This window comes from Sinohyriopsis cumingii, chromosome 6 (assembly GCF_028554795.1).
Source record: "Sinohyriopsis cumingii isolate HCF-2022 chromosome 6, ASM2855479v2, whole genome shotgun sequence".
NCBI lineage: Eukaryota > Metazoa > Mollusca > Bivalvia > Unionida > Unionidae > Sinohyriopsis > Sinohyriopsis cumingii.
The window spans coordinates 95,326,497-95,349,375 of record NC_142966.1 but is presented as its reverse complement, the minus strand read 5'-3'; the positions used below and the strand labels follow the sequence as shown (position 1 = coordinate 95,349,375).

The 22,879-nt window shown below is 35.8% G+C and overlaps 2 protein-coding genes across 2 annotated transcripts in view; both read left to right on the top strand.

Annotated features, from left to right (window-relative positions):
- LOC149797481 (periostin-like) overlaps positions 1 to 2,839 on the top strand; it is a 29,540-nt gene extending 26,701 nt beyond the window's left edge. Inside the window, exon 6 of the mRNA XM_089962289.1 lies at positions 2,671 to 2,839. Coding sequence (XP_089818415.1) covers positions 2,671 to 2,783 — 113 coding nt within the window. The 3' untranslated portion in view covers positions 2,784 to 2,839. The remainder of the gene's footprint in view (positions 1 to 2,670) is intronic.
- A 10,542-nt stretch (positions 2,840 to 13,381) lies between these two features.
- Positions 13,382 to 17,636, top strand: LOC149797480 (uncharacterized). The gene is made up of 2 exons (XM_089960765.1): positions 13,382 to 15,010; positions 16,828 to 17,636. Exon 1 carries the CDS (start codon positions 13,382 to 13,384, stop codon positions 14,792 to 14,794), a length of 1,413 nt encoding a protein of 470 aa, XP_089816891.1. The 3' UTR covers positions 14,795 to 15,010; positions 16,828 to 17,636.
- The last annotated feature ends 5,243 nt before the right edge of the window (positions 17,637 to 22,879 follow it).

Sequence of the window (22,879 nt, the reverse complement as noted above, 5' to 3'; positions counted from 1 at the left end):
CAACTTCAGTTGGGTGGCTAAATTTGTATATTTGGGTGTCATCAGCGTGCAATTGGTCAGACACTGGATGATGATCTATGACACTTGAGAGCGACTGAGTGTACAGAATGAAGAGAACGGGTCCAAGAACAGACCCCTGTGGAACACCACAGCATAGATCAACTGGGCTGGAGTGTATTCCATTATGACTGAATTGCGCATAAAATGTAGTTTAACTTGATTTTACGAACCATCGCGTCATTATAGACCTACTTTGAGGTCATTACTGTCATGTCATTCTACATCTACTTTGAGGTCACGTACTGTTGCGTCATTATAGACCTCCCTTGAGGTCATTGCTGTCGCTTCGTTATAGACCTACTCTGACGTCACGTATTGTCGCCTCATTAGAGACCTACTTTAAGGTCACTTGATGTCGCGCCATTATAGGACTACTTTAAAGTCACTACTGTCGCGTCATTATCGACCTACATTGAGTCATGTTACTTAGCAACAAACTTACTGGTTCTTAAGTGAGTAGATAAGGGGATCTGTAGGGCTTATGGGAATTAACAATAAGACACATTTGAACAGATATTTGGCCTTATAGGAAATACATTAGAAACAAAGTTGTGTGGGTTTAACGCCATTTTACAACACATGATAGACTATACATAGCGGTTATTATATTTAGTGGAGGAAGTACCGGGGAAGACCCGAGGCAGAGCCACTAATGGCAAGCTATCTTACATACACACGTTGATCGACCCGATACACGAAGCCACGCTGACAGAGGTGAGATGTCCGATATCCTTTAACATTACTACCGGATATGTGGCTAATGGGTATTTAACATTAGTGGTTTTGGGAACAGTATATGTGGCATACTGTAATTTAGCATTAACAGGTATATAGACTATCGGGCTTCGGGGAATATAACATTAAATAAATAAGTTCCCTGTGTCAAACGTTTCGTTATAGGTTCCGTAAGCCCCATAGTGTCCCTTAAAGCTAAGTTCCGTGGGGAGAAAGATCCTATTTTGAAAATATCAATTTTTTTCAAAGGGGTCATAGTGCCATTCTCATAAGACCAGCATAGCCTCAAAATCGGCTAATATTAAATTTTAATCAACCTCTTATACTCTCCCAAAAATGAATTATTTTAAATTGCCATAAGCCCCATGCTTTCAAATATTTACCCTAATGTTCAATTCCAGAAGCCCAATATTGCCTCCCTTAAATACTTCCATGTGCACCCAATAAGTGGACGATTTGTCCCTGGATTCCAGCCTTGATATCTCTACGAGTATTCGCTATGAATTCTAGCCTTGATAGTCGTACGAGTATTGGCTCTGGATTCCACCTTTGATAGGCATACGAGTTTTCGCTCTGGGTTCCAGCCTTGAAAGTCATACGAGTTTTGGCTATGAATTCCAGCCCTGAACATCAGAAGAGTGTTGGTTGTGGATTTCAGTCACGATAGACTTAAGAATATTAACTCTTGATTCCAGCCTTGATCTTTACAAGTTTTTGGTTCTAGATTCCAGCCTTGATAGCTCCAAGAGCATTGCCTCTGGATTCCAGCCTTGATAGGTCTACGAGTATTGGCTCTGGATTCCAGCCATGATAGCTCTATGAGTATTGCCTGTGGATCCCAGACTTGGTAGGTCTATGAGTATTGGCTCTGGATCCCAGACTTGATAGCTCCATGAGCACTGGCTCTGGATTCCAGCCTTGATAGACCTACGAGTATTGGCTCTGGATTCCAGCCTTGACAGACCTACGAGTATTGGTTCTGGATTCCAGCCTTGATAGACCTACGAGTATTGGCTCTGGATTCCAGCCATGATAGCTCTAGGAGTATTGGCTCTGGATTCCAGCCTTGATAGTCCTATGAGTATTGGCTCTGGATTCCAGCCTTGATAGCTCTACGAGTATTGGCTCTGAATTCCAGCTTTGATAATTTCATTGATTTTGATAAACTGGAGCAATAGTAATTCATTTTGACACTGAGTCTAAGTAATCCTGCCACTAGGCTTTATAATCCTTTCCAATTTCTGCGCACTATTTAAAAAGAAAGTTTTAACTTTGGATGTCAAGTGAAATCCAACAGGTCTGCATCCAATCCACTTATTAATACCAGACTGGTATTTATTTACTGATATCATATAAATCATTGTAAGTTTTTTAATCTACAACTTGTGTTGCTTTTATTACTATCACTATTATTGTCACAAATTATTGAATACTACAAATGGATCAAACGAATAATAAGTAAAATTCATATGCAGATAAACAAACAAACTGTTTCGCAAATCAGTATTAGTGGCTCGAAAGGGAGAGAGTCATACATATGTTACGTCTCAATAACGAAGTTTCTGTAAATTTCAAAAAGAATATGGGCGAGTTCTCCATTAGAAATGGATTATCAACGTAAACAACTGTATTCTTATGCCACGAACACAATTAAACGTCAAGTCATAAATGTTTGCTTCTGATCACTATCTCAATAACTCAGTACTATTCGCACTGAGAATTTAATTCTTTTGGATATGTTTGTCTTTTTATCTAAAAGGATTTCTTTACCATCCTAAACGACGTTTTTAGATTCTTTCTATCAAATTATATACTTTTAATACAAATATCAGACCTTTATGTGGTCTTTTCTGAATATTTGCTTTTTGTCCGCAGGTCAAACTTGGATTAACAACATCACGATCATTGAAGCTGACATCCAGGCAACCAATGGTGTTGTGCACGTGATAAACGATATTCTTATACCTTCTAACATATATGGCATTTAGATCAGCATTGATCTTATCTCTAGATCAGAATTGATCTTCAATTTAATAAAATTTCCTGGTGAAATATATCATTTCATTACAAAAATGTATGCTGTGTTTTTCATGCATCTATTGCAATACCGGATCTTTCCCTCCGTCCCCCACTCTCTGAAAGGAGCGGTCAACCATTATTATTTACGCAGGCTATTTTAAAACGCTAGAAGCTTCCAAATTTGTAACATTAGTAGGTTTCAAACATTAAGAATTTGATGTTATTTAAAAATAGCGTGTTTCACGTATGCTCTTTTAATGCCAAGATTTACATTGTAGTCCTTTAAACAGCGCATTTATCACAAAACAGTTCCTGAACAGACTGACGTACTACTTGTCTGAAAGGAATTTGTAGGAATCCACGATAATCGCTGATCATTAAAACCAGACGAGATATTGTTAAGAAAGTTAAGAACGTTTAAACATTAAATTAGATTGAGATTATATAAATGTTTATATAGATTATATAAAAACTCGAGATAAGTCAAACGCAAGAAAGGGGTATGTACGATATCCTACGTATGATTTATGATTGGTAGAGTCGGTGGAACGTCGTTACCTAACCTTGAGAAACAGGGTATAATACGATAATATATGCTGGTAATTCATATGGTGTACCGATTAGTAGCCTTCTATAGTGGTACTTTACATTGACGGGTGATCAATTGCGTATGCAGCTTCACCTGTCAATCACCATGTCATAATAGTTGTCAGTGTCTAAGAATCAATCAGAAAACATATGGAGCCCTGTATTTTGTTAGAGTGCAGCTAAATTTAGACTAAAGTAAAGGCTTCGACTGTTTACATAAAAAGAGTAGTGTAGAGAATTTAGTAAAGTCTTTTGACCTTGAACCGCTCTGGTTATACAATTAATATTATGTCTTTTATACTGTCAAAATATAACACGTGTGGTACATTTAACTAAACCATAATTATTATCCGTGCACATTTTTAAAATCGCATGGATATTGTGATACAGTTCATGTGGTGATATATATGTATGTTCGTGTGTAATGTCATTGAATCCCTTGAACATCTTGTGTTTGTGAAAACATCTCTTAGAGGTTCCAGAAGGTTCTTGTCTTTAAAGGATAGAGAGAAAAATTACTGCGTCAAACAACTCACAGAAACTCAACAATAACCGTGTCACCAATCTAGATGATCGTACATAAAAATTTAACACAGCTCTTACAAGAATTGCAAAAAAAGCTAGTAAATGAACAAATACAAAGCACAACTAGTGAAACTATTTGGAAACATATCGACAATAAATAACTGTAATTAAATAGAGTGGTATTAAAAGAGCTAAAACAAATATTACATATAAAAATAAACAGATGGATGAGAACACGACAAATGTTTTGGACGCACACGCATTGTTAGGCACAGATTCTGTACTTTATCTCCTGCTATAGAAACCTTGAAACAAGCAACAGAAAGAGCGCGTGGTTTGCCTAACGTTAGAAAATGTATACAGCAGATCGAGCTGAGGATAAACACTGAAATAGATACCTTGTATAGTGACATGGAGAAAAGAAATCTTGTGAATGCTGCAGTTCTAGAGCAGAAGAGTCACAGAGTAATGTGGAGAACATTATACGGCTTGGCACTTGGGAGGGATGCCTGAGTGTATCTTTATGTTGCTTGCAAGCTTTCATAAAAAAGAAGACCGCATTCACCGGTGTTGTGGTTGAAGTAAAAGTAAACAGCAAAGATGTCGTGCACCTTTGTTGCAGCCTTGTTCCCAAGTGATAACATCGTGTGCCGAGCACTTCCTGTCCACTGTTGGGTACATCTTCGGAACACACGTTTACTTTTACTTTTGGCTTGACAAATAACGCTATGTAACACAATTTTTGTTCCTGGGTAGTAAGTGTTATTTCCTAATTGCTTATGCCTAAAAAGTATAGAAAATGGCTATTATTCCCCACAAACTTTTCTTTTGTGACCAGGACAGTGATATTTTGAAATTTACCTATTTCCAATGAAAAAACGGGGTTATTTGTGTCTTTTCGTTCACATAAAGTAAAATAAAACAACATCTGAATCAAAATTAACATGTATTTATACTAAAGTAATACAAAAATGATTACAAAAGATTTAGAAGTGAGTAGTTTTTCAAGATTTACGATTTTACTGTAAATCACTTTCACGAATCAGCCCCCAAATGTAGTCTTGTTATAGTGTCCTTGGTAGTGGCGTTCGAAGTCCAGTATATCCTGGTGGAATCGCTCGCCTTGTTCGTCCGAGTACGCTCTCATGTTCTCCTTGAATTTATCAAGATGATCATCAAGGATATGGACTTACAGGGACATCCTGCAGCCCATTGTGCCGTAGTTCTTCACCAGAGTCTGAAATAGCTCCACATAGTTTTCGTCCTTGTGATTGCCCAGGAATCCCCAAACCACTGCGACAAAGCTGTGACAAGCCACTTTCTCCGTTTTAATGATTGTCTTGGAGAATTCATTGTACTCCAGGATCTTCGTTATCTGTGGTCCGACGAAGACACCAGCTTTGACCTTTTCATCAGGCAGCTTAGGGAAGAAGTTCTGAATGTACTTGAAGGCTGCCGATTCTTTATCTAGAGCTCTTATAAATTGTTTCATAAGGCCCATTTTGATATGCAGTGGTGGCATCAGCACCTTCCGGAGGTCCACCAATGGCTCCCACTTCACGCTGTTCGTCCCCACAAAGAACTCGGTCCGCTGTAGTACGTTCCCGCTCTGGTAGTGCGCCTTGGTGTCCCTGCTGTCCCAAAGGCAAATATAGCAGGGAAACACTTGGTAAAACTGCCTTAGAGACCCATCAGGAATGTTACCATTTTGAAGTCTCCGATGACCTCCCAGCCGTCCTCATCATACTTCAAGGCGTCCAGCAAGATCTTGGTGCTGTTGTAATCCTCTTTGAGGTGCACCGAGTGAGCCAGGGGAAGAAACGGGTACTTGTTGCCATTAAGGAGCAGCACGGCTTTGATTCTCCTGGATGAGCTGTCAATTAAGAGGCGCCACTATTGCATGCGATTCCGATTGCCTCGAACAGACCGGTCACATTGTGGTAGAAGCAGAGCCCATCTTGACGGGTGAAGAAGCTGAAAAAAGCTTGGTGACGCTTCCTCTGATCTGCAACTTGTCCACTTTCATCCAACAAGTTCCACTGTTTGAGCGTTTCCCTGTGATACATCAAGACGGCTAGCACATCAAACGATTGCAGTGTATTCTACATCAGTACTATGTATTTGATTTTAATCGGAACACCATTGGAACTCATTTGTAATACTCGATACTTTTGAATTTGTGGTAGTACTTTTAGGACTGTAAGATTTCAAACATCATACTGTAAGGTATTTTTAATTTTCACTTTGTGTTCTGGGAAATATATTATTTTGTTGATTATTACAAAACTTGAGTTTGTTTCTCTTTTCTATTACTTAGTTTAAGACCATATAGTCGTACTAGTATGTATTCGTATTGTTCTTGATCATTAGCAGATGGTAGCAATTACATGGTATATGTTGGCTTTGTTTGTCCAGATTTACATTATTTTCTGGATGTGAAGAAGACTATCAATCAAAACCACCATGCATGTTGTTCAAGTCATGGGCTATACATGGCGGCCAGTATAACTGGTGGAGGAAGAACCCTGGAAAACCCAGGGAAGAACCACCGACCTACGAGAAGCCACTGGCAGGCTTTCCCACGTACCCACGCTATCCGAGCCGTGGACTCGACCCCATGCAGACAGAGGTGAGATGGCAGTGATCCGGAATGGTGAGCGCTTTAGACCACTCGGACACTCGCTGCCTCCTTAGCCCAACTGAAAAACATTTATCAAAACATCAGTTATACGACAAACTAAAATGCAAAACAGATTTCCGGAAGATGGTCAAAAGTTCATTCTTCTGGGGGAAAAAAATAGAAGTCTGATACTAATTGGGACATGATAAATATCTCGTAGTCCTGGTATGACCTTGACTGAACTTAATGTTTCTTACTCTGAAAAAGATGAAAAAAAAAAGTTGTTTACCAAAACTGGCGCTGCTTTTGGAACAAGGTCAGCAACTAGATACAATGTTTCATTACTCATAGCATATAACAAAAATAAAAACTAAAAGTAAAACTATATTAAAAACTAACAAACAAATTAAATTAAATTAAATATTTATAACTACAACTAATCCAATGTAAAAATCGGTCTACCACTAATCCAATGTAAAACGCAGTCCACCACCATAGTGTCCAATGTGAAAATCAGCTATGCACTAATCCAATATAAAAATCAACCTACAACTAATTCGATGTAAAAATCAACGTACCACTAATTCAATATAAAAATCAACGTACCAATAATTCAATGCAAAGATCAACAAACCACTAATTCAATGTAAACATCAACATAAAACTAATCCAATGTAAAAATCAAGGTACCACTAATTCAATGCAAAAATCAACGTACCACTAATTCAATGCACAATTCAAAGCACCACTAATTTAATGTAAACATCAACACACCACTAATCCAATGGAAAAATCAACGTCCCACGAATTCAATGCAAAAATAAACGTGCCACTAATTCAATGTAAAATTCCAAGGCCCACTAATTCAATGTAAAAATCAACGTACCACTAATCCAATGTAAAAGTCAACCTACCACTAATCCAATGCAAAATTCAGTCTATCACTATCCAATGTAAAAATCAACCTACCACTAATTCAATGTAAAAATCGACGTACCACTAATTCAATGTAAAAATCAACGTAACACTAATTCAATGTAATAATCAGCTTACCATTAATGGAATGTAAAAATCAACCTACCTCTAATCCAATGTAAAAATCAAAGCACCACTAATTCAATGTAAACATCAACGTACAACTAACTCAATGTAAAAATCAACCTACCACTAATTCAATGTTAAAATCAACGTACCACTAATTCAATGTAATAATCAACTTACCAATAATCGAATGTAAAAATCAACCTACCTCTAATCCAATGTAAAAATCAAAGCACCATTAATTTAATGTAAACATCAACGTACCACTAATTGAATGTAAAAATCAACGTACCACTAATTCAATATAAACATCAACCTACCACTAATTCAGTGTAAAAATCAACGTACCACTAATCCAATGTTAAAATGAGCCTATCACTACCTAATGAAAAAGTCAAAGTACCAATAATTCAATGTAAAAATCAATGTACCACTAATTCAATGTGCAAATCAACGTATCACTAATTCAATGTACAAATCCACGTACCACTAATTCAATGTAAAAATCAACGTACCACTCATTCAATGTAACACTCAACGTACCACAAATTCAATGTAAACATCAACCTACCACTAATTCAATGTACAAATCAACGTACCACTAATCCAATGTTAAAATGAGCCTATCACTACCTACTGAAAAAGTCAAAGTACCACTAATTCAATGTAAAACTCAATTTACCACTAATTCAATGTACAAATCAACGTACCACTAATTCAATGTAAAAATCAACGTACCACTAATTCAGTTCAAAAATCAACGTACCACTAACTCAATGTAAACATCAACCTATCACTAATTCAATGTAAAATTCACCGTACCACTAATCCAATGTAAACATCAACCTACCACTAATCCAATGTAAAAATCAACGTACCACTAATCCAATGTTAAAATGAGCCTATCACTACCTAATGAAAAAGTCAAAGTACCACTAATTCAATGCAAAAATCAATTTACCACTAATTCAATGTACAAATCAGCGTACCACTAATTCAATGTAAAAATCAACGTACCACTAATTCAGTTCAAAAATCAACGTACCACTAATTCAATGTCAAAAATCAACTTACCACTAATTCAATGTAAACATCAACGTACCACTAATTCAATGTAAAAATCAACGTAACACTAATTCAGTGCAAAAATCAATGTACCACTAATTCAATCTAAACATCAACCTACCACTAATTCAATGTAAAAATCAACGTACTACTAATCCAATGTAAAAATGAGCCTATCACTACCTAATGAAAAAGTCAAAGTGCCACTAATTCAATGTAAAAATCAATGTACTACTAATTCAATGTAAAAAATCAACTTACCACTAATTCAGTGTAAAAATTAACGCACCACTAATTCAATGTAAAAATCAACGTACCACTAATTCAATGCTAAAATCAACGTACCACTAATCCAATGTAAAAATCAACCTGTAAAAAGAAACATATTACTAATCAAATATAAAAGCATCCTACCGTTAATCCAATGTAAAAATCAACCTAACACTAATCCAATGCATGCGTATATGTAAAAGCATGGTAAATCACTTACCACTAATCCATTGTAAAAGTTTTCGCTAATTCAGTCTTTAAATCACATACCACTAATATAATTTGTAAATCAACCTACCACTAATCCAATGAAAAATCAACCTACCGCTAACCCAATGTAAAAATCAACCTACCACTAATCCAACGTAAAAGTCAACCTACTACTAATCCAGTGTAAAAATCAGTATACCACTAATTCAATGTAAAAATCAACCTACCACTAATCCAATGTAAAAATCGGTATACCACTAATCCAATGTAAAAAATCAACGTGCCACTAATCCAATGTAAAAATCAAGCTACCACTAATCCAATCTAAAACATCAGAATACCACTAATCCAATGTAAAAATCGACCTACTGCAAATCCAATGTAAAAATCGAGTTTTAATTCACTGCATAAATCACCTGCCACTAATATAATTTAAAAATCAACCTACCGCTAATCCAATGTAAAAATCAATTTAAAAATCAACCTACCGCTAATCCAATGTAAAAATCAATCTACCGCTAATCCAATGTAAAAAGCAATTTACAGCTAATCCAATGTATAGGTCAATGTATCATTCTCTAGTCGCATGCGTATATGTAAAGCGTGGTAAGCATTTAGTATAACATCTTCACATCATTTGTTTACATGGGTATTTTGAGATTATATTAAGTACGATGTTTTGTCATAAGAATGTTTGATGTATTTTTACCATGTCCGGCATCTTTGTTTTGGAGGCAATTTATATATTGGCAGCACCTCCAGTTTTCACTATGTGGTATATGGAAGTATAATTGAACATTAAAAACAGTTTATATAACGGAGGGGCCTCGAGTGGCCGAGTGGTCTACGGATCACTGCCATCTCACCTCTGTCTGCGTGGGTTCGAGTCTCTGGTTCGGCCTATATGGGTATGTGTGAAAGCTTGCCAGTAGCTTCTCGTGGGTGGGTGGTTCATTTCGGGTTTTTCCGGGTTCTTCCTCCACCATTAATACTGGCCGCCATGTGCACCCTATCTTGTGCTGTAAAATGGCGTTAAACCCTACAACAACAGCAATATAAAGGAATTTGACGTAGAATAAGTTCTGCTAAACAATAAAACAATGCACTTACCATCTCCAGCAAATATGGCACATCCGCATTGTGCATTCTCTAATTTGTCCACACCACCAACATAGCTGGAGGCCAATGTTTCTTGTTATATGCCTGACAATGATTGTAGTGTTTGGTCATATTTTTGTAATTAACAGTGTAATAATATTCTTAGCATTCAATATTTGTATTGAATCACAATATGTTAACGATAGTTAATCTTCATTATGTCTGTTAGCAATAGGCAAAAGTTTGGCTGAGTGTTACATGGTGTAGTGCAACCAAAGGTTACAAATAATTGTATCGTTCACACCAATCCGTTTATCTTCGACCGTCATCGGGTTCGTATGCAAATGCAATATATACTATACTCCTATTTTGCAAATTGCATTCCAAAAGTGATAGGGAATGTACTCATTCTCTAAAAAGATATTGTAACTGTATATTGATGGATCTACGGTTGTACATTTATTCTGAAATACGTCATAAATTAAATTACTTTGTTTCTTGTAATGTATTCTTCTTGTATTGCATTCCTTTATTATTAAGCCTTAGGTAGGAAAAAGAAATGAGTATATAATAAAAAGGTTACTGCATTTGCATGGGAAAATATGAACTCATTTATTCGGACTAAAACTACACTCCCAAGCCCTGCAGTATTACTCAGAAGAAAACAAACTCGTTCATATTTTCCGATACAAATGAGGTAACCAATAAGTACTCTCAGTACTGCCAAAAAAAGTCCTAAAGGTGATAAATATATCAAGGATAAATGCCGAGTTTTCATCTCAACCGAATTACTTTCAAGTCACCGGATGTAAAACAAAAAGATTGTCCTATTTTGATGAATGCCACCTGCCAAGTCATCAATATAATGTTTACTATTCTGACCGAACATAAACATTTCTTGGGAAATTTAATCCCAGCAATCTACTCTGCTTTTACAAAATAAAAATGTAATGAAGAGACGGTAATTTTTTCACCTAAACAATTTTTCTTCACTTTAAATCAATGCCGACATGTACATATCACTTACGTTGGAGGCGTCGCGGCGGCTCAGTGGTTTGTGTGCTGGATTCGGAACCGGATGGAATTTTAATAACAGCACGGGTCGGCTACAAGGGTGTGTTTATGGGAAGGCAATCTACTCCGATTGTTTCAGCGCTAAAAAATGCATATGTTGCGGTGCCGTAAACACCAAACCCACCACCACTCTTGTATCGCGTGTTCACCTTAGATTACCTTGTCTGAGCAGGAGACGTCGCTGCTTCGTTGATAAGAACTTTGGGTTACTCAGTAAAGAATAGAGCTGCCATGAAACACGTATACTTGTTTTTGTTTCTCAGTCTCCTCGCGCCCAGTTGTAGTTATGAAAACATCAGCGTTCTGCAATATTTGATGAACCATGGATACACGACATTGGTCAAGTTCCTTACGGATACAAAACTGAGCTCTTTACTAATGTCTGCTGGTAAATATTTCTCATCACATACACACACACACGCACACACACACACACACACACACACACATTATACCATTCCATTTAAATTACTCGAACATGAAGACCGGGAAATGCTTTTTTTCACAATTCAATATCATTATATATAATGATTTATTCCGTGACTAGCTCCAACCACTAATCTTTGTAACAACTGAGACTACCAACAAAGGTGAAAGCATAAGATCACTCGCCCCACCCCCACCCCTGGCCCCAACAGTATTGTACATAAGATTATTAGTTTCCAATATATGCTATACAACAGTGTAAACATCAATGTTTCGCGTGCTTATCAATATAATAATGTGTGACCAATAGACGCCCACGCCTATTTCATTGAAAAAGTCATGTTTTGCTATAGTGTCACTACGTCGTCATGTTGTGATAATGATATTAAGCAAGCACGGTTTGTTGGTTGATAAATTTGATAATAATAACGAAACTGGTACCGATATTGTCCAGATTAAAGACTACCATCTGCATTTTCGAATCTCGTAGAAAGAGAATATAGATACAACTGGATTAGAAAGAACATAAACACATTATAAACAAGCTAAATAATTTTAAAAACACAGTGGAGAAATAATCAAGATAGCATATTCAGCGCGGCATCTGTCCAAAAACAACTAGTTCAATTACAAACTCTTGACTGGTCTACAGTAGGACTAGAAAAAGTATGCGTTTTTTAATCAGGCCAATTCCGACACAGGTAAAATTGTATGAGTAGAATATGCATTACTATATAACTGTAACGAAGAAAGAGATAAGCATAAAGATTTTGTTCGATCGCTTTATACCGTATAATATATATATATATATATATATATATATATATATATATATATATATATATATATATATATATATATATATATATATATATATATATATATATATATATATATATATAATGTAGAGACGAAAGATAACAATTTCGAATAACACTGGTCAACAGTGAAATCATTACTGACTTGAAAAGGCCCTAATCTGTAGTATTTTGGTGTGCCGAACACGAATATAACCGTGAAAAATTTGTATTGGCTCTCGTTTTGAAGATATTCATATACCTCATTTTCTATGTTTCACTGTGTAAATTTCTCCAGTAGGACTGCAGCAACATCCGGAATAATGATGTAACATTGCATAATACCATCATGCTCACATCATCCACAGTTGATTGCATCATTTTCTGATGCAATGCAATACTAATGCCATGCGGCTGCTGAAGTAAGTTGACGTCAGCAGTGTACTATACATGTGTAGGCCTATTATACTAATGCCAGGCGGCTGCTGAAGCTGACGTAAGCAGTGTACTATATAAAGCCCAATCAGATAGGTTCAGCATTTAAAATATTTTAGACGTTGTGCGAGACAGTTCAAGCTACTGTTACATAAAACTTATTATTTTATCCATTTACGTACAATAAAGAACAGTAATGCCTCGAAAGTGTGTTAATACCGCGGACAATTTTTGCTATATTTGTGGGGAAGTGACATTTGCCAACCAGAAGAAAAGTATCAATTCTCAAGTGAAGAAGGCATATCATCTTTACTTCGGATGCAAGGTTGGTGAACAAGACAAGCCTTGGGCTCCGCATATATGCTGTGCTACATGTACAACACAGCTTTCACAGTGGTTGAATTGCAAAAGGTCATCAATGCCGTTTGCAGTCCCAATGGTGTGGAGAGAGCCAAGCAAGAAGCGAAAGAAGTCGAGAATAGTCTACCCAAACATTCCGTCTGCATTGAGACCAGTTCCACATGGTGAGGGACTTCCTATTCCAGAACCTCCAGCAGAATATTCTCTTGATTCATCTGACGAAGACAAAGGTGAGTCGACCTGTTCTTCTCCTGGTCCATCAGCATGCAGTGATCCAGATTTTCACTGTGGTGCATCATCAACCCCACACAGAATAACACAGGAAGAACTAAATGACCTGATTCGTGATTTGGACTTATCAAAGAACAAGGCAGAATTGCTAGGATCAAGACTCCAACAATGGAATCTTCTAGAAGAAGATGTCACAATTACTGCATATCGAAAGCGCCACCAGCAATTGGAGCCTTTCTTCAGAAAGGAAAGTAATCTGATATTCTGTTCCGATATTGAGGGCCTCATGAATGCTTTAAAAATCACTCATGACCCACAAGAATGGAGACTATTTGTGGACTCTTCGAAACTGAGTCTCAAGGCTGTGCTTTTGCACAATGGAAACATTCTTCCATCTATTCCAGTAGCGTATGCTGTCCACATGAAAGAGACATACGATAACTTAAGGCAGCTACTGAATTCCATTGAGTATAACAAGTACAGCTGGCACCTCTGTGGCGATTTGAAGGTAGTTGCCCTTTTAATGGGACTGCAGCAAGGATATGCAAAATACATGTGTTTCTTATGCGAGTGGGATAGCCGAGCAAGGGAAATGCACTACATGAGGAAGGAATGGACTCACAGGCAGAATGTAGCCATTGGAGAGAAGAATATCCAACACCCAGCTCTGGTTGAGGCTCAGAAAATCTTGCTACCACCCCTTCACATCAAACTAGGTTTGATGAAGAACTTCGTGAAAGCCATTGACCGGACTTTGCCAGCATTCCGATACCTGCATGAAAAATTCCCTCGACTCAGCGAAGCAAAGATTAAAGAGGGAGTTTTTGTGGGTCCTCAGATTCGAGAGCTTTTCAAAGATGACCGGTTCAACAACTTGCTGGAAGGTGACGCGAAACAAGCATGGAATGCCTTTCGCCTAGTTTCTACAAACTTCCTCGGAAATGTTAGGGCAGAAAACTATAAGGAACTAGTAGAAGACATGTTGATGAAGTATAAGAAACTTGGCTGCAATATGTCTCTAAAGATTCACTTCCTTCATTCCCATTTGGATTTCTTTCCTAGCAACTGTGGTATTGTTAGTGATGAACACGGCGAACGTTTTCATCAAGATATCGCAACAATGGAACAAAGATACCAGGGAAAATGGTCCACTACAATGCTGGCTGACTACTGCTGGACACTCCTCAGAGATGCTCCCGAACAGCTGTACAAGAGGCAGGCGAAGAAATCTAAGATGTAGTCAATGACTTGATTTTTTATAGGTAGGCTATTACAGTTGACCTTTTACTATTGGAATGCATTTCGTTATGTAAACATTAATTTCTTGCAGATTACAAAAAAACTAGAGCCAATTTTGCAATTTGACTGTCATATTCGTGTTCAGCACATAAAAATTGATAAGAATTGACTAATTTTATTTCAGTAACATGACTTTTGTAAAAATTTGTTGTCCAGTGTAATGAGCATTGGCAAAAGTTGACATTACCAACTCCCAACGTACCAACCTGACAAAACATAACATAAAATATACTCAATTTATACGACTAACAACGTTTACCACCAACAGAAACCTGTCATGCTAATCTACAGTCTAGAAGAAACACAAACACAAAATAAAGTTTTAAAACATGTTTGAGTTATCATCCAAAAATAGAAGAAACGAAACATAAAAATCGAGAAATTCAAAAATAGAAGAAACGAAACATAAAAATCGAGAAATTGTAGAACGAGATATTATACTGGCGAAAAACTCTGTTTTGGAACATTAGAAACAATGGATAAAAAACATAGCATAATTAGATTAAGGGCATAGAAGAAACGATGATTACCACTTTATTAAAATTTAGAATTAACCTAATTAGAAAACCAAATATAAAATTTTTACATTTTCTCTTGGTACATCGAAACTTGATAGAATTTTGCTGGATTATGAATAGACGATAATGGAGTATTTTATGCAATGGCAAAACAAAAGCATTTTTACTCTAAGTTAAAAACGACCCAGTACTCAGATATATAAAAGAGGCCGGTGGAAATACAATATACTATCGCAGGGAGAACATGGTAAGGAAGATTCAAATGAATTATCGAAAGAGGGTTGTGGAGATATTATTGAAGAAGGCTAGTTTAAAAACAACAGAAGCTATTGGAAGTGAAAGATATGAACAGAAATAGCCACTCAGTAAGGCTTATAAAGTATTATTATAAATAAATGTAAACCAGGAACTAGGGCAAATATATTGTAATATATGGACCGAAATAGAGGAGAACATAAATGATCAGAAGATACCTCGAAATGTTAAACCATACCTCTTCTTTTTCAATAATGGAATTATTATCAATATATGACGAACATATTAAAAGCAACAAAAGAAATAAATAATAAATTTCAGAGCCTCTCTCTCTCTCTCTCTCTCTCTATATATATATATATATATATATATATATATATATATATATATATATATATATATATATACACGTTTTAGGTGCGTTGTGGGCAGTCATCCCGAAAGTGGGTTTACGGGAAGGACATGATATAGTTTACATTTCAAATCAAAATACATATACATAGGTTGTATTTCTTACATAGTAATTATGTATATGTTGAAAATAAGTATATACACTTATGTTATAGTCCTATTCATGTTTTCGGTTCGTGGGCAGATATATATATTTCATGGGCAGTTTTGACCTTTAGGTTGAAGATGACAAAGTAACTGCCCAAAAATACGTTCACGAAGAACAAACATATAGCATTCTGCCCGTGAATACGGTCACGGGAACAATATATAGCGTACTGCCCACGAATACGTTCACAAGTAACAAATATATAGCATGACTTTCCGGTGTGCGCGCGCAAAATGGTTGTCAAGACACGACGATAAACATTAATCTATTAAAGCATCCTTTGCAATGGCCAGCGTACATATAGCGGACGTGAGGTTCGTTTTTCACAGCTTGTTTGAAATAAATGGATGATTATATATCCAGTGTAACAACTTGTCTTGACAGCTTATGGATGCTAATGTTTGACATTTATTGTGAAGATGATTGTTCACTGCTTGTTGATGAATTCGTAGCTTCTGTTAATCGATGCTATAGCTCAATTTAACTGTCATACACTGATATGTTTAAGTCTGCTTGCACAGTTAACTATGCAGAGTTATGGAAATATAACAAATTGGTTTTAATAACTTTCAGAGTTTGTTTTACTATTACTCAATATTTGTTTCAAGTACTATAAAGGCTGTGATAGGTTGGGTGGCTTAGATTACAAATCAGGCCCTTCTCACTTGGGGGGGTGGGGGGTGGGTACTGCCCATTATGAATATTACTGGTCCTAGATGTCCAACCTGATATTTATGACATATAGGTTCAACATCTTACTGCCAGCAGAAATGGTGTTCTGTAGTATTTTTCCCAGTCAATAGTTTATGGATATATTATGTCATGTACTATGCTTGTTTAATTCTCTCATCTCAGTTCTGACGTTACCATTGAATGCTATAATGTTCCCAGACATCCGGTATTCTTGGTTATTAAAATTATATATATACACAGATAACTGAAGGTGAGTTCTCATTATTCCCTAACAATTGTAATTAGTGGGGCTGTAGCAATTGATGGTCTGAGAATTCAAGTTAACTGGTTCAAAACTTGGGTAAACAACAAACTGTTTTCTTCCTTTGACAGGCATCATAAAGTTTTGCATCTTTGTCTCTCTGATGACTGTGGTACACAAGTTACAGACTTTGCCTTAGAATGAGCCTGATTTTTGATACTTGTTACTGAATGGGGTGGGGTAGGGAAGTAACAAAATTATTAAAGGTGGAATGTATGCAAACCATGCTGGAAATAGATATGTGCCAGCAACTGCAACATGTAAGCTTCAATCAATTTGGAAACTATAAGCTTTATCCTGTAAATATTAACAGTTCACACCCTGTATAAAAGGTGATTTTGTGTTTGATTAACTGGAACTGTTAATTTATTATGTTAAGGAATTTATTGTTTTAACCCTAGTAAATGTAATATAATTAGGTCAAAAGTTCCAGTTTGTTTATTGTTTCCAGAGTTGATTATTGTAACTGGAAGAACCTGTTTCTAAGTGTTAAATGAAACGAAAGAGATATTGTTTACTCAAGTGATATAAAATAAAAGTTTAAAATGAACTGAAAGAAATATTGTTTATTCAAGTGATACAAAATAAATGCAAAAGTGTATATTCATTAAGAAGTGTATTGTCAATTGCAAATAAATGAAGATTTATCTTATTTTGTTCTTTACTTGTGTACAAAATTATACCTGGATTGGGCAATAATTACTTGGACTCCATTTGGAAAAGAAAAATCTATATGTCCTAAATACCTAATGTTCATATCATAATGCTCTTTTAATGGATGATTATGCTTTTCAGCTGACGTTACCATATTGCCAAGTGAACTAATAGTATGGCCTTCGGTGTGGCCCACTAATCACATTTGTAAATGAATTATGCATACAATAGAGAAATAGCTCTTAAAATATCTTATGAGTTGAACAATGTGTGTACAGAAATAAACATGAAGCAAATCTTTGAACTTGTATGCCACACATGCAAGTGAATTGGTGGTTTTCATATGTAACTTGTGTACTCTTATGGCTTTTGTCTATATTACTTTTAGCCATTTCTATTCACACACCAGAACACAACCTTTTTTGTCTGATTCAGGTACTAATGCAAAACTTATTTCAGCTGTAACTGAAGTATACAGAATTTTTCCTGACGTTGAGGCCTACTGTGTAGACAGTATAGCTGTAAGTCATCAAATCAAATGGAAGACAACAGTGTGCAGTTGAAGAAAATGATATATACCCAGTACCATTTAGAGTTATCTTAAAGAAAAGTCACAATGCACACTGATACAAGTAGTTTTAGAAAATGCATTTGTTCCACATACATTTTAACTTAACCCAAAAGTTCAGTCTCTTGCCTAAAATTCAATCAGATGTATGCATTTATTCCATAAAACACAAAGATATAATGAACCAAATCATTTTCATTATTGAGTTAGGTAGTAGGCTATGTTAAAGAGTGCAATCACTTTATCGATTTTTTTTTCCATTACATTTTTATTTATTATAAAATGACATTTCTTAGTGGAGTGCTAGCAACTGTAACTTGAGGAATATTTTGTACATGCTGGCCTAAGTGTCATGAATATACTGTGCTACATTTTGCTTTATTAGGTATAATACTATCATGAGACTTGCTTGATTAAATCCTGAATTTGTCAGTTACACTTACAAGTCCACTGGTAGAATTTAAAATCTGTGACAGTTTGGGAACTTTTTTTGCAGTAACTGCAAATCACTTTGCCTTCACAGTCAATGAATTCAAGCCATTGATAATTGTCAAACCATTGTGACTGAAAATGTGATTGTCTCTTAGTTGTGTTCTATTTGATAATTTTGCTGCCACAGAGTCTGGATTGTGTCTCTGAAGAAATAGTTCATCTAGACTCTGTTGCAGTATTACATTTTATATGTTCAATTTAATGAATTTTCTTTCTTTGAATCATTCTTATGTCATAACTTGCGAAAATAGTTTAGTTAACAATATTTATTCAAACAGAAAAGATAACCTCACTTGACAAATCATCCTACTAAAGTGATCATGGCATACACTTTTATCTTTGAAATTCAAATATTGCCCACTCGTTAATTAACATAACTAATATTGCACATTGAAGGTGATCATATGTATCATCAGTTTTAAAAAAATAAAGACATAATACTATCATTTAATCACTGCATACAGGAAACAGACACTTGTGTCTGTAAAATGCCTTTCATTGGATTACTTTGGTTTATTAAAACCAAACAGCAATCCACTCAGGATTTTCTAGGATAGATACAGAGAATATATTATGGTCATTCAGAACGCTATCAATACATCAGACCAGATTGTTTTTATTATTATTTAGGCAAAATAACTTAGTAAGTCAGATGGCAAACATGAGGATGGTGATAGGTTATGTGGAATTTGCATTGAATCATCTGATCCCAGAAGATTTGATACAATGTCACTGGCTGTGGTAATCATCAAGTGCAGTTGCACGGCACCATAAGACTTATCAAGATACCATAAGCTAGAAAGATGAAGAAAAAGAAAAACGATGACCCAAAGACAAATCCTGCAAACTGTGTGCAAAAATGATTCCACAGATTATAGATGAAAACTTTACTATATTTAGCTTCAAGATATTAATAAATTCGGATTACTTCCTCCAGTCTGCTACAGTAATTCATGCCCATTGCACTCATAAATTGATTATAGTCCTTGCAGTATTTTGTGTGGGCCACAATATTTTAATTGATGCAGCTGATGCTCCATTCTTCAGTTCAGTGTTGATTCAAACATAGCAATGTCCCTTTGGGATGTGTGCATAAATAAAGAATGCCTGTCCCTTCATTACCACACTTGTTGAATTTATCGTGTCTCTCTGAAAACTGTACCATGTGAGAAAGAATTTTATAAACAAACTGGACATAAGTATTGCTAGACATATACTCAGACCTGAGACTTCATAAAAGACTGCTTACTTGTGAGGCATTATTAGTGCTAGGGCTTGAGGTAATAACTTGCTATATGTTTGGTAAGGCAAAATAAGGGGCCTTATGACTTAAATTGAAACTGTGAAAAAACAAAAGGTTCAAATGCAATAAACTTTTGTTTTTCCTCATTTGTTATATTACAGTGCCATGAAAGGTCATTTCTTTTATCTTTTTAATCCCTTGCCAATTTTAAGTCATCATCACTAACCAAGTCTCTAAATCAATTCTTGGCATATTTAGCTAAAATGGTGTCTACTGTTCCATTATATCATTGATTGTTTAGCTTGCTTGTATGGAGCTTAACACCATTTTTCAGGACATCATAGACTTTACATGGCAGCCAACATATTTATTGGAAGAAATCAACACACATAACGCTACTGGCAAGCTTTCTCATATACACACATTGGTTGGACTAGAGAGAGTTGATTAGTGATGTGTATGCCTAGACCATTCTATAATCCAGGGCCCCATGATTGAATACAGCTTAAAGAAATTAACCCTAATTCAATTTCCTTGTTGCATTTAAATCATAACACCCACCATGCAAAGTGACACATGTCTCAAGATTTTCAAATTTGTATATGTTTTGCAACTTTTAATTCTGAGTTGATGCATGTGGATGTGGAAATTCAGTTACTGAATACTTAGCTACTTATATAAGGAGCTCTCACACTGGTAAAAGCATGCAGTTGGGATTGTATTTGCAAGAGGGCAATTAATTGTTCAAAATACTGTTTTAGCTAACTACATATGCGAAGGGTTGATGTATAAAAAAGAGGATCAAGAAATCCTAGCTGGTAAAGATAATTGTATCCAACTTGACAGAAAGTGAGAAGGCCTTTTAATTTTGTACAGCAGTTTCATTAAGGAACCAACTATAATACCATTAGAAGTTTATGAGCAGCAAAAACCACATTTAGGACCAACTAGACATCAAAACCATATGCATAGTTCCATTTACGGCCAACCAGACATCAAATAGGTCATCTAGTGAAAGCACAATGTCAAAATGACCAGCCATCTAGGAGAAGTAGCAAGGAAGGGGTTTTCCAGATGCCCATTAAAACAGCCATATTGGAGGTTAGATTGGCACTATTTTCATTTACGTCCAACTAGACATAAGAAGTCTTTCACTGATATGACGATTCATTCAGGAGAAGTAGTTATACCAAGATTTTCAGGATGGCCACATTGGTGGCCTTATAGGATGTCTGTACAGCACCATAATTCTCATTCAGGACCTGCTAGACATCAACATAAGTATTTTGTACACATGTTGACACGCTGACACAATTATCCATTCAGAAGTAGCGATAAAAAGTTTCTTAATATGGCTACTGTGGCAACCACATTGTATGTGTGAGTGGCACCATCTTGTTTTTTCTTCCAGATATTTTCACACAAATATCATATTTAAAGATAACATGAATTCATACAAGATCTTGTCAGTTTATTTCACAACAGATTTTTCCCTCATATTAATATAATCTTTTGAAAACATTTATACATTATAGTTCTAGAAATTTTTCATGCTCTCAGAAACTATTAAAATCACAGCAGAAAGTGTTATGTTATATCTTTATTCAGCACTGAAAAATATTTATGAACTCTTAAAGTTTTTTCCCTATATTAACTTAATTTAATGAAGATTTTCAGACTATAACCTTTCCATTGGATTTATTTTTTCAAACATGGCGTAAAAAGTATGTTATAGTAACCAATTTTTACATTGCCTTCACCATTGCAGAAATCTCTATAATCAATTTCCTAGTAAAGAAAAGCCAAGAAAATAAATGGACAGTTAATATTCACTTCAGGATCACAGACCTGAGGCAAATATGTCATTGTTAAATCAAACATTTTTATTGTGTTTCCTTAGACCTAAATATATATATATACTTGCTGTTACTCTAAACGAAGGCTGGTGATCCAGTTGATAACCTTTTGGGGGTTTTAAGGATGTCTTTAAAATTAAGGCCTTAAAAATGTTGAGATCTTATATTAAAAATGACAATTTGAGCCTTGCAGATTCATGTCCACAGGTGCCCAAATAAAAAAAAAGGGGTGGGGTGCAAGGGGCAAGCTTGTTGGTGTGTTATAAAATAACTGACTTATCATCGGTGTGCTGACAGGTGATGTGTAATTAAATCACTGTTGTAATATTAATAATGAGTGAGTCTGCACAAAGGAATTTCATACAGCTAAACTAACTCAACAACTAGAGGCAATTAAGAAATATATCCACATTCGTGATTCTGTCAAATGGCAGATACAACAGCATCAGGAAGCTCAAGTGGCATTTACAGAAGGTAAAGAGCCGCTATACTTGTTATCTTTTTAGGGATGTGCTTGGATTTTGCCCTCAAGCTGGAGCAGTCATAGGATATATAATAAATCGCCACGGTCGGAATTTATCCCCAAGCTGGGGTAATCGATGGGTAAAGTCTTATCCACAGTCGGGGTTTTATTCAAGCTTCAGGTGCAAGTTTTTGTGCATCTCCATGCCCTTGCATAAAACACAGTTACACGTTTTTTTATATAGATATTTTTCAGTTGTAGACAGGAATAATAAGTATTTGCGAGTGTTTGAAATGAATGGGTTCATTATGAATTGAGTGGCACTACATTTCAAAAGCAAAATTGGATTGAAATGCAAGAACTGTAGTACGGAATTAGTGTTGGTTCTGGATCGTAGAATGGAATTGTGTGTGTGTGATTGGAT